At 36.7% G+C, this 15087-nt stretch overlaps 1 protein-coding gene across 2 annotated transcripts in view; it reads right to left on the reverse strand.

Annotated features, from left to right (window-relative positions):
- Positions 1-450: 450 nt before the first annotated feature.
- SH3RF1 (SH3 domain containing ring finger 1) overlaps positions 451-15087 on the reverse strand; it is an 82476-nt gene continuing 67839 nt past the window's right edge. For both annotated transcript variants that reach the window (XM_039700225.1, XM_039700226.1), the window contains exons 8-12: positions 14894-15064; positions 14473-14732; positions 10633-10991; positions 8661-8995; positions 451-3104 (exon numbers count right to left, since the gene is read on the reverse strand). In XM_039700225.1, coding sequence (XP_039556159.1) covers positions 2936-3104; positions 8661-8995; positions 10633-10991; positions 14473-14732; positions 14894-15064 — 1294 coding nt within the window. In that variant the 3' untranslated portion in view covers positions 451-2935. The remainder of the gene's footprint in view (positions 3105-8660; positions 8996-10632; positions 10992-14472; positions 14733-14893; positions 15065-15087) is intronic.

A 15087-nucleotide genomic window follows, 5' to 3' on the forward strand; every position in this document is an offset into this window, starting at 1 on the left:
TTCTTCAGGCAAACGAGTCTCTTACCACCCAACACTTCTGCCCACAGTGGAAGCTCAGGCAGATGCTTCAACCTCTTCCAATATTTCCACAGCAGGTCCATTACACCAGACACTTCTTCCTCTAGGGAAAGCAGTTACATTGTGCACCTGCTATGCTGTTGTGAGACTGCAGTTCCATCATGAACAGACCCAGATGGAGTTACCTACCCTTTTCTGCGTTTACTTGCTGAAATAAGGAGCTGGGAAAAGATCAGTCAGGTCCTCAGTCCTCTCTACAGTTTTTGTATCATAGTCATCATTCCAAGCTTCTTACATTATGGAATCTGAAGACTTTCTCTCCATGAGCAGAAATACCCTCCTAGGAATTCAGAAATTAAGTTCTGGGAGTTTTATTGGCAATTTCTTTACAAGTAATTTATGTTTAATGTTTGCATACACTATTTGCTGTAGTTGTTTGCTAAGAAAATATTTATTAGGATTGGAAGTTTAACATAATAAATCAAACACTTAACATTCACCGGACTTCAAACATAGATATAAAATACCTTACAAAAATTTTAATGGAATTACACAAAGCAAATGCACAGGGTTTGTCTGTTTCTACACTGAATTAATCCCAAGCCAAAACCAAAAAATAACCCCCAAAGATCACAAAAAAAGGCATGAAAAACTGCATTTTTGTCATCGTTGCACTGCTATGTAATAAGCCCTTTTTACAAATATTTACTCAATGTTAAAAAAAATCAATTAAAAATGTATTCCATCTAACAGAACTATTGGATTAACAGCTGATTTTTAACAGACTTTACATCATGAAATTCTATTAATAGAGGTACCTTAGTCACTTAGTTTAAAATATGGAGAGTAGAGATAGAAAAAATTAACCTTTAGTAGTCTTTAATATAAAATGCACTAAATTTTCCAAAATAAGATTACGACACACTAGTGCCAATTTATGCTGACAAAAGCTGGTATCAGCTTCTTTCTAACTAAAATTCATTTCACAAAACCTTTATATATTACATGAATATTCAAGTAAACTATTTAAAAGATTTAAAAATGCAAAAACTGAATGATACAGTGTTTAAGAGAGATGGTTAATTTGGGAATGCTGTCATGTCCAACTATATATATTTATAGATATAATTTTTTTTTATTTTTAAGACCATCATGATACTACCTGATATTGCAAGAAATCTCTGTCATTAACATTTGATATTTTTCAATGCATAACTTCAAAGAAATTATAAGGATTTAACAGATCTGTGTGAGAGTTTCTGTGTGACACTGAATCACCTTACTGGCTTCCCTTTGTAAAGTGCTGAGTAACAGCCAAATTACATCAGATTTAAATTGATTTAAATGGAGATGATGGTGCTCAGTGTCTTACAAAAAAAAAATCACCATTAAACTGCTATAATCAAACAATAAAATAAAAAAACAAGTTCAGCTGAGTAGTGTGTGTGTTCACCAGTGTCAAATCTCTAAAAACACCCTGAAAGACTAAAAACGCATTTCTTGCAGGCTGCATTCTTTCTATCCACCAGCTGCAAGGACATTAAAAAATTTTATTAATGATTCAAACACTGGACACCTTCTCTGGTTGAAGGCGAGTTGCTCACTAGTTTTGGTCAAGTGGCTTTTGGGAAACTTTCAGAGCAAAATAACCCAGCAACAGGAAATTGGAATGGAAAATGCCAACCATGCACAGTTACATTACTGCAGGAATTGAGTAACACATGCAAGACAAAGAAAAAGTCAGAACATAGCAAAGTAGCAATGGTTAAGAAGTTAGTAAAGTTTTCACAGTGCTTCATACAGCCTTTTACTTTAACACAAGTGCATCACTTACCACCACTACTGCTCAGACATTTTAAAACATCTCTTGGCCATGCAGATCATTTTGAGAAGAAAACAGCAAATTACACATCTTAGGCATTTTTAGACATGAAGTACAACTTACAATTTTATTTTTATATTCAGTCTTATCAAACAGGTGTTTTCAAGTTATATTCATTCTAAGTGTTGGGCTTTAACATTCCTTCCAATTTTGTTGGATCCTGAGCGCTAAATGCCCGAAGAACTGGCCAAATATACAAAGCTAACCTTTGTTCAAATAGCCAAGTTATTACATGAACAGAAGGTATATAGGGAATTTCTTGTTAGCACTCCTAAATTTCTTCTTTCCTAACCTTGAGATGATCCTAACCTTGAGATGGTTTTGTTCAGTTGTTCACATACATCTTTGCCTCCTGGAAACATTACTCTACTTAGGTGATTCATGAAGAAGTAAAACTAGACTCAAGAACACCACTGACTTTTTTTTTTCTCTGTCCAAAGAAGAAAATACACATTTTTTCCCCATTTGGCAAATTCTATTTGACGCCACATCACCACCACTCAACATTAACTCATACAATAGAGACTTACTCCACCGTCAGACACAGCAGGGGAAAAATGTCCAGAGGATAAATGGGAGGCTCTTTATCAGATATAATTGCTTGCTCATAAGGAGAGAATCCAGCTTCCCCTTTGTTATTCTTTCATAAATTAATATTTTGTTAAAATCATAGTCACAAGAATTTTAGCTATTACACAAAATTCAAGTTTAAAAAAAACCCAAGAATAAATTAGTTACAGCCTTGTAAACAATTGCTCATTTATGTAACATACTTGGGGAAAAAAAATTCCTCTATATAATAAATCAGACAGTACAAGGCACACATCACACTTAAGAATTCAAAGTGATAAAACCAGCAGATGCCTTCATCTCCTTTGTTCGCTGGTGTAATTGTGCTATAGACACTGTAAAAATATGTAGATTTTTGTTTACATTACAGTCATTTGAAAATATTTCATGACTGTGCTTTTTCTGGCAAAATATTTGTGCTATTTTACAGTACAGTATGATTTGAAGCTCTTGGAATGAATCTTCTCAAACGTTCTCTACAAAGCTGCCAGGGAAAAGGCCAGTCTTTCCATTTCGCTGCAGAGTGCCTTTGAACCAGCCATCCTCACGTTTCTTGTGTACAAAAACAATGTCACCTTCCTTAAGTTCAAGTTCTGCTTCGCTCTGAGGAGGATAGGATACCACAACCCTGTACCTGTGTAATTAGAAAAAAAAAAACACCTTCATTTAGGTTCTTTTTTTATTTTGTCCCCTGTCTCCCCCCACCTTTTTTAACCCAATACTTTAAAAAATATTTCTGTGCCTGTTGAAGCTCATGAACACATGAAACTGTCTAGAACTGTTTGCTGAGTATGCAACAAGTTAAAAGTATGTCTTAAACAGATAATAACAATAGCAACATAATAAATTTCAGGCAAATTCATGAATCTCTATTTTTTTTTAACCAAGGTCCTTGTAAAATACAGACAATGGTTAAATAACAGGAGAAAATGGTAAACTTTTTTCCAATATAAATTTGCAGACTCTTTCAGTCATTGTGATTCAGTAAGAATCAAAGCATTCACAGCAGTAGCTAGGCATAATTTTACAAGCATCTGTTTAATTTCTTATTATTCCAGTGATGGCTCTTAAGGAAAGACAAAGAACAAAGGAGGAAACCAACAAAACCTATAAATTTGATTTGCTGTTTCAAATAATTTTAGTTTTCCTTACTCTTCAAGTTAGAACATATTCTTTGAACACAGCTGCTCAGCTTGTATACGACCATGTTAAAAACTATTTTCAACTCAACAATTTTCTTAAGCACTTGGCATGAAGTATATTTTTCGAGTCTCTCACAGTAAAATCACTTTTCAAATATGAGTGCGTTAAAAAGAGGCTACACTTCCCTGTTTTTAACATGCATAACACCACTCAATCTCTTCTTCCATTGTTTCACAGCAACGTAAAACTCTATTACTTCACAGATTAAGATAACTATTATCTTAATAAGCTTAAAATAATCTAGTATTTTAATATACTAAAATTAATTAACAATTTGATGAAAAGACAAAGTAACAGGACATAGTCTAGTAAAGGATGGAATGGCAGTCGTAGCTCAATACACACATAATAAAACAAGCTAATTCTGTAATATTGAAGCATAGAAAGATACTGTGTTATAGTAGAATGTTTTGCTTAAGAACATATGAAACAAAAATTAAGTCTGTCCATACAGTTAAAAATATTCGGAAAACAGTAGCTGCATTTCATAAATAACTGAAGTCTTTTAGGAAATTTAAGTACTGCAAAACATATTTGGACGTAATTAGTTTTCAAATGTTATTTATTAGTGACTTATAAGCCATGACTTTGTTTCAGTGATGGCATCCCCAGATTTCAGAGCACAGGAATAATAATTCATGCTTCATAAAAGCTACCAAGCCAATTACAAGATTTATTAGGGTGCAGCTCCAGAATGCCCTGCATCCAACCTAGACCTGCACTAACTTCTGCTTTGGGCAACTTGGGTTTTAATGCTGACTTAGGAAGTGAGAAGCAAATATTTTTAATAGACTGTAAGTTAAATTGAGACTGTAAACTGCTTGAGTTAAAACAACAGCCTTTACTCAGGCAGGACAAGATTGTGAAGCATAAAGAATTGCAGTAAAGCTATGAAGAACTTCTACCGTTGTTAAAAAGCAGGTTACTCCCAGGCTGAAAATTAACCAGCACACTTCATAGTCTGTTAAAAAAATTAGTTTCAAAATGCCTGTCTCATCTTGCAGTCTGTCAAATACTGCCTTGTAAATGTTTGACTTGAAATATGCTTGTTTTAGTTTCTAATTCTGTCTGTCAGCAACCTCTGTGCTCCCCTGAATTGACAGACAAGTCTGTTCCCTGCTGCTGCTTGCTCCCATCATCTCCTTGTCCTCCCTAGAGGATCACCAGCTAGCACAGAAACAGTTGTCTTGAGCTTTCCATACAGTGTCCAACAACCTCTGCAGTAATTTGGTACTTCTTGTTAAATTTTAGTTTCCCAACTATTTTGATTTTCGTCTTGAAATCTAGTGTCTACAACAGAGCACAACAACCCTGGTTTTAAAGTGCTATTTTACTGTATTTTTCAATTTTTAATGAGAAGAAACCCATCAGGCTTTGCACCTGTAAATTATGTGTCCTTCTTCAAATTTTCTGCCACATTTTACAAATCCTATTTGCCCAAAGAGAGGTGATCAGACCCAGACCCATCACACATTCACACAGCTGTCTATCCAGATCACCCTGGATTAGCTATGGAACAAAAATTGTTTTTCCATTACTTATTTCATCATCTACAACATATTGCCAAAACTACCAATTTCATGCAGAATAAAAAGCTTATGCTTCAGCTTAAAAGTTCATTGCAAGGTCCCTGAAGAAAAATAATCATATTTACTAAGCATGACCTATGTTTTGGAAAAACATGCTCATTCCCACATATTTGAATCTTCTAAAACACTTCCTTGCTTGCCTCCCTATTCAGTATTTGCAAATGTTTTCAATGACCGAAAGTCAAATTTTTAGATCTTTTGTAGTCACTTAATATTTTACATACACCTTAGCTGTACAACTATGAGGTTTTTCCTTTCTTTTATTTTTCTTTGATTGTCTTATAACATTTTTCATTAATTTTCCAAATATTATATTAATTATTTTTAATCAGCTAGTGACAAAATGTAAGTATTATAAAAATAAAAGTACTTTAGCTTCCCAGAAGTAGCCAATATATTTGCCATTGGTTGTTTGCTGATATTCTTAATGTGTCTGGCTATATCACACAGTGCTTTTGCTTTGTATTTGTGAATTTGTCTTTTATTTTGAAGAGGGTGGTGGTCTGTCTTCACATTTCTCTATTCGGCTGTTCATTTTTAATAATAGCATTTCTCACACTTTTCAGCAACATGGAAAAGATTATATCTTTCATGTGTTTCTCCACTTCTTTGTTCCTTCTGTTTCACTGGACACAAAACACTGCTTTTATGCCCACCTAGTTGTGGTTGATTTTTGGACAATTGTTTGTGGTTTTCCTGATCAATGAGTGAATAATAACACTTTCTCACATGCAGAAAATTTGAGCTGAGAGAAACACAGAAAGCTGGCATTACTACCATTACACAAGTTAAACGAATAATTATTACTCAGCTTCTTGATTTAGCTTTTTTTCCTTGCCTTTAGGATTTTTACTTTCCAGCTCAAGTGTGCCCTGCTGTTGTGCAGATCTTGTGTCTTCTGAGTGGGTGCCTTGACTCCTACAGATCACCAACGCCCATCGAGGGCAGAGTGATTCTCAGCATTTAATTACCAGCATTAAATGGTGCCAGATGTGGGAAGGCTTGCTGCCCTCTAAAGCCACTGGCCTGCTCACTGGGAGCAGATGTTACACCAGTCATTTTGTGGCAGATGAAATTACTTGGAGTCACTTTAATCACAGAACAAAATTACTGCTTTTCTTTCACTGTAACTGGATGAAAGATTCATTTTATAATTTAGGATATGCAGTGATGTGTATTTAGGTTCAACTTTAAGTCTCTAACACCATTGTGGAGTGCTGGGTAGTTTATTGTTACAATGCTGTATATTTACTGAAAAATTTGAAGCTTTTTAAGCAACATTTCCCTCTAAAAGAGAAAGTTCATTAAAAGAGCTTGAAGTTTTCTTTTAGCATATATAGAAAAATTAAACTCCTCAGGTAACTAAATTCCTGTATGTTTATAGCATAGCATGCTCTGGGAATTACAGGGAGTTGGGCCAATCTTTGTAAAGAAAACATAATGATCCTTGGCTTTGTCAGCACTGCACCAATACCAGAAATCACCCCAAGACAACCTGGGTATTGGCTGGAGAATCAGAAGACATGAGTGAGCCTCACTGCAGAGTCTCAGGTGACTGGAATTCTCTAAACTGGAATTCTACAGTTACACTGTAATCTGTGACTGGAATTCTGAGATGTAAGAGCAGAAAAATCCTAGCAGGAGATTTCTCTGTTCTTCAGCTTTTTGTTGAGCTTATCCTCATGAATATTTCCCTCCCCAAATCAAATTTGCATTGAAGATGCCACATGATTCTTACCCACCACATCTTCCAGACTGCTATCAATGCTTATAAATTACTTTGAGGATATTGAGTACAATGTAAATTTTAAGTATTATTAACTAACACATTTTAAGAAATTCAGCCAAAGGAAATGTGCAAGGGCACATCAGTAGGAAAAAAAATTAGTCCTGTCCTGAAAAAGACAAAGGGAACTCAGATGAAATTCTGTCTAAATACACTGACAACAGTGCATGACTACCTCTGAGAATTATCTTGTAGCAATGCTTCTTCAGTAGCAATTATCACTTAGGTAATAGTAAGGATAGAAAGAATGTTTGAGTATATGTTATTACTAGATGAATAAAAATATATAGCATCGTTTTCTGTAAGTAGTTCTGTGAAAAAAAATTTCCATTATGGAAGTGAAAAAACTACTTTTTGTGATGATAGAGCTTTACGCTAATATGCACTGGTTATGCCAGAATGAATTTAATATTATTTTCACAATGAATTTAATATTATTTTCACATACAAAGCATAAAAACATATTAATGTGCCAAACAGACTTATGATAATGTGAAAATGAATGATGTTATTCTTAAAGAAGAGTCTTTCAGGTTTTATTTTCAATGTATAAATGTAAATCTACTTCACAAATTCAGTATGAAATAGAAATCTCCTGCAAGGAAATTGTGTAGGAGCAGAAATAACCTTTTAAAAATATTAGAGGAATGACAGAAGTGAACTAAAAGACAAGTAGAAAGTTATACACTGTCTGGATTTTAAGACACGGGTATAGCTTAGGATAGTGGATTTCTGGAAGTATAATAGGATGCCCACACACCATGACTTAACAGCATCAGAGCAAAGTCTACAATAGTCAGCTTCAATCAGTTCAGTCCTAGAGCTGTTAATATTGTAATTCTACTGTTACAGTTAATACTGTAACTCTTCTCTGTACACCACACAATCCTGTAGCTGCTGCAAAAGAAATCCTATGACACTCCTCATACTGCTTGTTTGCTACCAGGAAAAATAAAAGATCCTGTAGTTAGAATACTGCCACTTCCTTCACATTCTACTGAAGACTTGAAACTTGAAAAACTATGGGTGGACACAAAAGTCACAGAACATTTAAGCAACTGCCTGTCAGTCTGAGAGTCCAGACATCTGAATGTTTTTCAGACTCACTTACCAGAGCACAGAGGCCACCCTAGAGCTTGTGTGGATTCACAGCCATGGGGCATTCAGGCAGTAAAAAGCATCTTTGTAAAAGCTCAAGAAATCAAATATTTAGAAGTATACACATAGATAGATAAAGGTCTCATTCATCATATATTTAGGTTGGCAGTTATACACTGCTAATAATCAGGACTAACCTGATACTAGTAAGTTCATAAACATAATGTGCTTCTGTTTTGAAAAATAGGAGGCCTCTTTTGTCTACCTCAGTTCTCATACCAAACCTGTGATCATCATATTTGAGTGTCTATTCATTCAAAAACTTTAAAGTGACATGAAAAGTAAACAAATATAAACACAAGTATTGGTTGATAAGTAAATAAAGAATTGTTAAAAAGTAAGTTTCATCTTGCCATAAAACCTCAGCATTTTGAAGCAGTTCTAACACACACTACAAGTGTCAGAGAATGGATTTTTTCTAGGTTTGCCCAAGTCTAGCTGCAGGATAATTTACCTTTCACACACAAGAGGCCTGGAGTCATTGAGGACGGGCCCCAGTGAGGAGCAAGGCTGCCGCGGTGGCGGGGCGATGGGGACAGGGCCATCCAGGGCAGTGCCTTTGCGGTGCAGCGTCTCCTGTGCCAGCGCAGGGCCCTCGCTGTCGGTGGGACAGGAGCCAGCTTTGCTGTGAGCCCCTGCTGAGGGAACCTCTGGCCCCACTGCACCTTGCAGGGCCAGCTCTGCCGCCGCCTGCTCAGCCTCCAGGGTGGGTGACGCTGGAGGTGACAGCCGAGGCTTGCGTTTCGTGGATGCTCCAGAAAGCAGTTTCAGCAAACCTTTTTTTTCTTTCTGTGAACCAAAAGCAGTGCCTCATTTTAGAACAAAGCTGTCCCATAAAGAGTTGAACACTTCCTTCTGATAGATGACATCGTGCTCAGAGAGAACTCAGTAAATTACAAGGACATACTTGACATTAGAGAGATAATGAAAATAATAAAAGAAAAAGAAAATTATTAACATTCTAAAGAGGAAAACAGCAAGTAATTTAGATCATAAACTAGTCCTTTCACTTTGTTAGGTTAAGGTTTAACTTTAATTGAAATGGCTCTGTCACAAAAGCTTGTCTAGAAAACGGTGTGAGGAGTTAATATTACCAAAACAGGAATCTATGAAGTAAAATATTTCATCAACATGGATGTTTCTGGGAAGACAAAGAATCACTTCAAACCAAGTAGGAAGAAAAATCTGCTCTGGAAGCTGCTGTTTAGGTAAGTTTCTTTTATTTATCCTCCTTTAGTAATGGAAGACCTTCATGATCTAACAAAAATTTGCCCCAAGGGTAATGCATTGTGTTCTGCTGCTCTGCTAAAGGGGAGGATTGTAAACATTCTTTTTGCTTGTCCAGACAAGAATCTCTGAAGACTATTACCTAGCCTGAAGAGAATTATTTAAGTAGCTTTTGTGTTTCTTGTCTTTTTTTTCTTTTAAGGGTGTGGCAGTGATCTTGTTACCAACCCTTTGACTGAGTGAATTTAGTGCTTATGAGAAGTGCCAGATTGTAAACCCTAGAGACAAAAATAATATTTAAGCATAGGCAGAGAAAAGCAAGAGCAATGAGAATTTTTTTTTGATAGCCTGGGATGTAGTAGATTTTGTGAATAAAAATCCTCAGTCCTTTTTCCTAAATCTCCAATAACTTAGAGCCATTTCAGCAACAATATACTGTCTAGCAAATGTCAACTAAAAAGAGAAACTCAGGGAAATTAAAACAATCCTGTATTAGCATCATTCACATTAAGCTACAAATAGGTTTTCTCTAAGGGCACCTCAGTCTGGTTTCAATGTCTATGGCTAAAGTAATTTTAAAATTAAGTTTGAGGCACGTCCATTCAACAATAATAAAAAAAAGTAACTAAAAAGTGGCTGACATTATTGTACAGTTTAAGATGAAAATCTTCATAAACTTCACTAAGGAGTACATGTGGCTGAAGAGTAGTAAGATTAAGTCTAAAATATTTGAGATACAAAGACAGTTGTCACAAAGAGAAAAAAGTTTCCTAACTACATCACAACTATAAAACAAAGTCAATTACAAAGCTAGAAGAATTTTTCTGACAACAATATAATCACACTGCTTGGTGAACAGTGAGAATTAATTGACACGCATAGGAAATACTTCAAATAGAAGGAAGGAAAGCAGAATCTCTACAGACTCCACTGTCCTACATTTAAAAAAGATGGTTATGTGCATTCTTTCTTTGTCCAATAAACATTGCTGGTAATGTGTTTTCCATAGTATCTCAGTGTGCCTGCTTAATAAGAAAGGTAACCTAAAAGAATTCTGATTTTAATTTTATTTTGTTAGACTGAAATTTTTACATTCCTGCAAGTTCATGTGGGTTTTTTAGACTGTGTTCTTAAATTTCTTAAAAGATTGCATGACGAAAATAGGAGAATTCAAGGGAATGATTTAATTCTCTACCCACCTTGCCATCCTTGTCTGTTTTACTGACAGCAGCACTTCCACCAGCTGTTAAAGCACTCTCTGGAGATGCAGGAGCTCCAGGGTGAGTGTTTGCAGTTTTTCCACTGATATCTCCCTCCAAAGATGAAGCAGCAATGTTAGGAGAATTCAGAGAAGCTGCAGTACATGCCAGTGGGATGGTTGAGCGGTTTACATTCACAGCTGTGACATAAGCAGCAGTATTTGGAAGCTGGGGCTGGAGCTGCTGGGAGGCAACAGAGTGGTGAGGAATGATCACAGCTGCAGGAATAAGGCAGGTTGGACTTTGTGCTTGTATGGGTGTGACTGCTGCCGTAGGTCTTTCTTGACTATGTGAGGCAACTGGAATAAAAGAATGAAATGTGAGAGTTCACCTTTTCACAAGACACACAAAGTGAGGTACAGTTACTGTGTTACAGCTAATCAATCATGAGAAGTTTTCTTCTTACCTTTATAACTTCCATTTGTACTACTGTAATGACATGATACACACCATCAAATCTATTTCACCTGAATAAAGCAGTTGCATATGCTCCCCTACTTGCACCAGTATGCAACAGAAGAGAAATCCAAGCTGCTAAGTCAAATGCTTCGCATACAGACAGATGCAAAGTGAAGATTACACTTTAGTACCTAAGAGCTAGCTAAATACTGCCTGGAACTTGTTTGTTCCTTTTAATACCATGTGTAGTTGTCAGGACATATAAAGGAAAGTAGGAAGAAACACACCTTAGAGAAGCTGCTAAAAACATAATTAGATTGTTTCCCTAAACTATTTACAAAATCCACAACAGATTTCACAGGTCTTTCAAACAATAAGCACAGTGGCAATTACTGCTGTGAGTGCTTTCTCTGAAAATGTAAGCTGTTGTCTCTTGGGATGTTTAAATATAGAAAGTGGATTTACTCATACCCATGTGAAATAAAAGGAACATCTACACTGGAAGCTGGAGCATAGCACAGGGCTGAGTATATTAACCTGGGCTGCAGTGCAAAGCTGCAAGCACAGAGCTTTGCATGAACTAATTTATCCCTTCCAAGAAGTTACACTGCTCTTTAAGTCATGTGGTCAGTCATATATGCATGCTGTTAGACCATTTCAACAGCTTGAGCATCTCTGCACCACTGGGTGTTAGGATATACAGACATAACTGAATGGTATGAGCCAAAATTTAGCACCCCAGGGCTGCACAACCTCTCTCCTTGAAATACTTTGAAACTTTCCATCTAAGAAGGGGTCATCCCTCTAACTTGGTGCATGTGCATCTCAGTTTTATCAACTTTTGATTTTACAGATACTAGTAGAGTTTCAGACTTGTTTTAAGTGAAATCCTGGAACCAAACTTCCAGCACTTGCTCCCTTCATTCTGCTTTCTACAAGTTCCTCTGGTAATTTGGTTAGATTGCAGCAACAGTGTATTAGAGAAGACTGACTAAGGTCCCAAATTTTATATAACAATCCTACAGTATTATACCCAATTACAACCTCTGCAGTAAGAAACACAAATTCTCTCTTTTTTATTAAAAAAAAACCACATCACTTATATGCTATGTCTAGTTGTTTGATAACCTCTTCTTCTGTAGCTGACCCTTCCCAACTCTTGAGTAGCATGAACATTTCAAAAGAAAGATAAAGAAATGGTAGAAAGACTTTTTTGGGTCAAAAATCAATTATTAATGCTGGCTTTTGTTCATGAGACAACATCAGTTTTCCTAGAAGTAGCTGCTATTCTTCAAGATATGTGTACACTCACATGCAATTTATGTATGATAAACATGGAGGAGCTTTCTGGTTTTGTTTTCTTATTGCTGATGGAATTGACAGGAAAAATGCTTCAAGTCACCCTGTTTTCATAGAGATTATCCTTTAATGAAATAAGCAGAATATATATTTTCATTATAGATCCTTCCAGTCAAAGGATGCATACTCCCTCAGCAAAGGTGATTCAGTGTCTCACTAAGGTCATTTGAAGCATGGTCCTTGAAGTCCTGAGCTGAACTGAAGCTGGAGCTCTGCATTAACCTGTGAAACCTAACCCAAAGATTAACACTCAGTGAATGTGCTAAGGAAAGTTCAAGGGGGTCATGTTTCAGATGTTTACTACAAATTTCTCTGTAAGGTTTGAACATAAAGCAGACATTATTGCTTCAGTGCTCAGGTCCTTATAAGGGACAGATCTGTATTTGTGACTAAGAGCACACCTTTGCACAATCCAATGTTAAGTTATTTGTGATGAGAGTCCAGTCCCTTCGGATTTTTCATTTTGGACCTGAAAAATCAGTGGGAAGTATGTTGTCATATTCTCAGCTGAATGGAAGTGTAAAAGCTTATTCATCTTGACAGCAGTGCAGAGATGCAGGGTCAGAAAGGCCTGTGGAGCCCACAGGAGATTTCTCCTTTGTGTTGTCACTTGCAAGCTCCTAGGCAGCTCAAAAGAAGGCTTTAGAGTAGAAACCACCTGTGCCTAAGAGGCAGGAAAGTACAGATGCTTTGCTTAGTTTCTCTTAGCAGTTGCCAGCAGCATCTGGTTATTTTTATTTAAAGGCAAAGAATAAAGTTGTTACAGAGGACTAACACACCTGCTCCAGTCTCAGATCGGACTGCAGGAAGATGGGGCTGATTAAGGAAATAAAATAAGTAAAGACATATGTACATTTGTCCTACCTTCAAAAGCAAACCTGATGCTGACATCTGAACATGCACAGGGTGTTTTAGGAGATGCATGACTCTGAAAAGTGGGCTAATCCATAGGTCTTGAGACCATAAGAAATAACCCCTCTTATGGCGATAACAGAGCATACCATTACCACTTTGTTTGCTTTCTCTTTTGCTCTGCCAATAAGAATCCTGTGATTAAAAAAACCCTTTTGTCATGATGTTCAGTCAGGAGATCACAGACCCTAAATTCAAGGCTCCAAGGGGGAACATTGGGATAGTCTGAAATGGGAGTTTTCTTTTTTTTTTTTTCTTATTCTTTTGAGGCCCTTGAAGCAACTGGAACAGATTTGGCTCCAGTTGTGTGGTATTTTCTTAGCCTGGCAAACCCACAGAGGACTGCATGGATTTGGTAAACAGAAACCTCTTGAAAACACCACTATCAGTCTTTTTGGATCTGCATTTAAATAACAAGAAGGCATGTTTCACTATGATGTGGCCTGGCCCAGACAGTAAATGAAGAGTTACACCTTTCAGAAATACAGCATTTTATTACATAGATCATACAGATCTTGAAGCCAGTATTGCCTAAGTGTTTCAGAGTCAAAGCTGAAAGAAATTGCAGTCAAGGTTAGAGAACAAGCTGGAATGCCTAAGGACCAACCTTGAGCCAGAGACCTGAAAAGGAACACTAAAGGTATTCAAAGATGTTAGAAGATAATTTAAAAGTGAATGCTAAATTAGACCACTCTGTAGCTCTTATGCAGTTAACACACAAAAAATAAGCTATGACTCAGATGTTCTTATCACTTTTATTACTATATGAATTGCATATGAGTGGGAAAGCTCAAAGAATGTCCCCATCCCAGATACTGCTGGAACAACAATAAAAAAAGAAAAATTCCACCTGAAGTACTTGCATATAAATTCCCAATAGTGGGAGTATGTATATACACACAGTTGCCTAGAGGAGAATAATAAAAGATCGAACAACTCAGACTGCTATTTCAGAAAACATTCAACTCTAAACAATGACATTAAGAAAAGCTTTAAAAAACCTCAGCAAATACTTACACAGACTCTCACTCCAGTGAGAGTCCATTTGTCAAGATGGACTCTACAGTTTGTCTACCACAGGTAACAAATTTTGTGGGTTTTTTTTTTTACCTGTTCTAACTGCATTCCGAGCCTGGTTGACTGTCATTTGTCCTGTCACGTGCATAAGGACCTTGGTTTGCGGACTGGTTTGGATATGTGCTGCAGAAACCACTGCTGTGGGCACTGTGCTGGAGTTCACTGCCACACCATTCCCCTGGAGCTTCTGGGATGTTCCACTAGCAGTGGAAGGGCTGACCATAGTCACCACTCGTCCTGTTTGGCCAGCAGTAGACATGGGAACTTTTGTTTGTGATGCACTTGTCACCGTCCTGCCAAAATTTAAAGCAAACAATAAAACACAACTGAAAAAAATCAGCTAGTTACTAAAACCCACAGGTCTTCTATTAGGCATTTGTAGCATTTAATACAAGAACAATAATTTTGGATTTGAAACTAGCTAAACTATTTAGACACCTGTATAATACTGTACCTTGTAACTGGAGCCACATAATTTCCAGGAAAAACACCAATCTTGCTTGTATGCATGGAAGTTCCCTTGAACCAGCCATCTTGGCAGCGTTCAAACACCAGGAACATTTCTCCTTTCCGCAGTTCCAGTTCATCTTCTTTTCGAGGAGAGTAGGGGTAGATAGCAATATACCTAAAAGACAGGAAAAGACATGC

The sequence above is a fragment of the Passer montanus genome, unplaced genomic scaffold (genome assembly GCF_014805655.1).
Source record: "Passer montanus isolate IOZ18808 unplaced genomic scaffold, ASM1480565v1 scaffold14, whole genome shotgun sequence".
In the NCBI taxonomy this organism is placed as follows: Eukaryota; Metazoa; Chordata; class Aves; order Passeriformes; family Passeridae; genus Passer; species Passer montanus.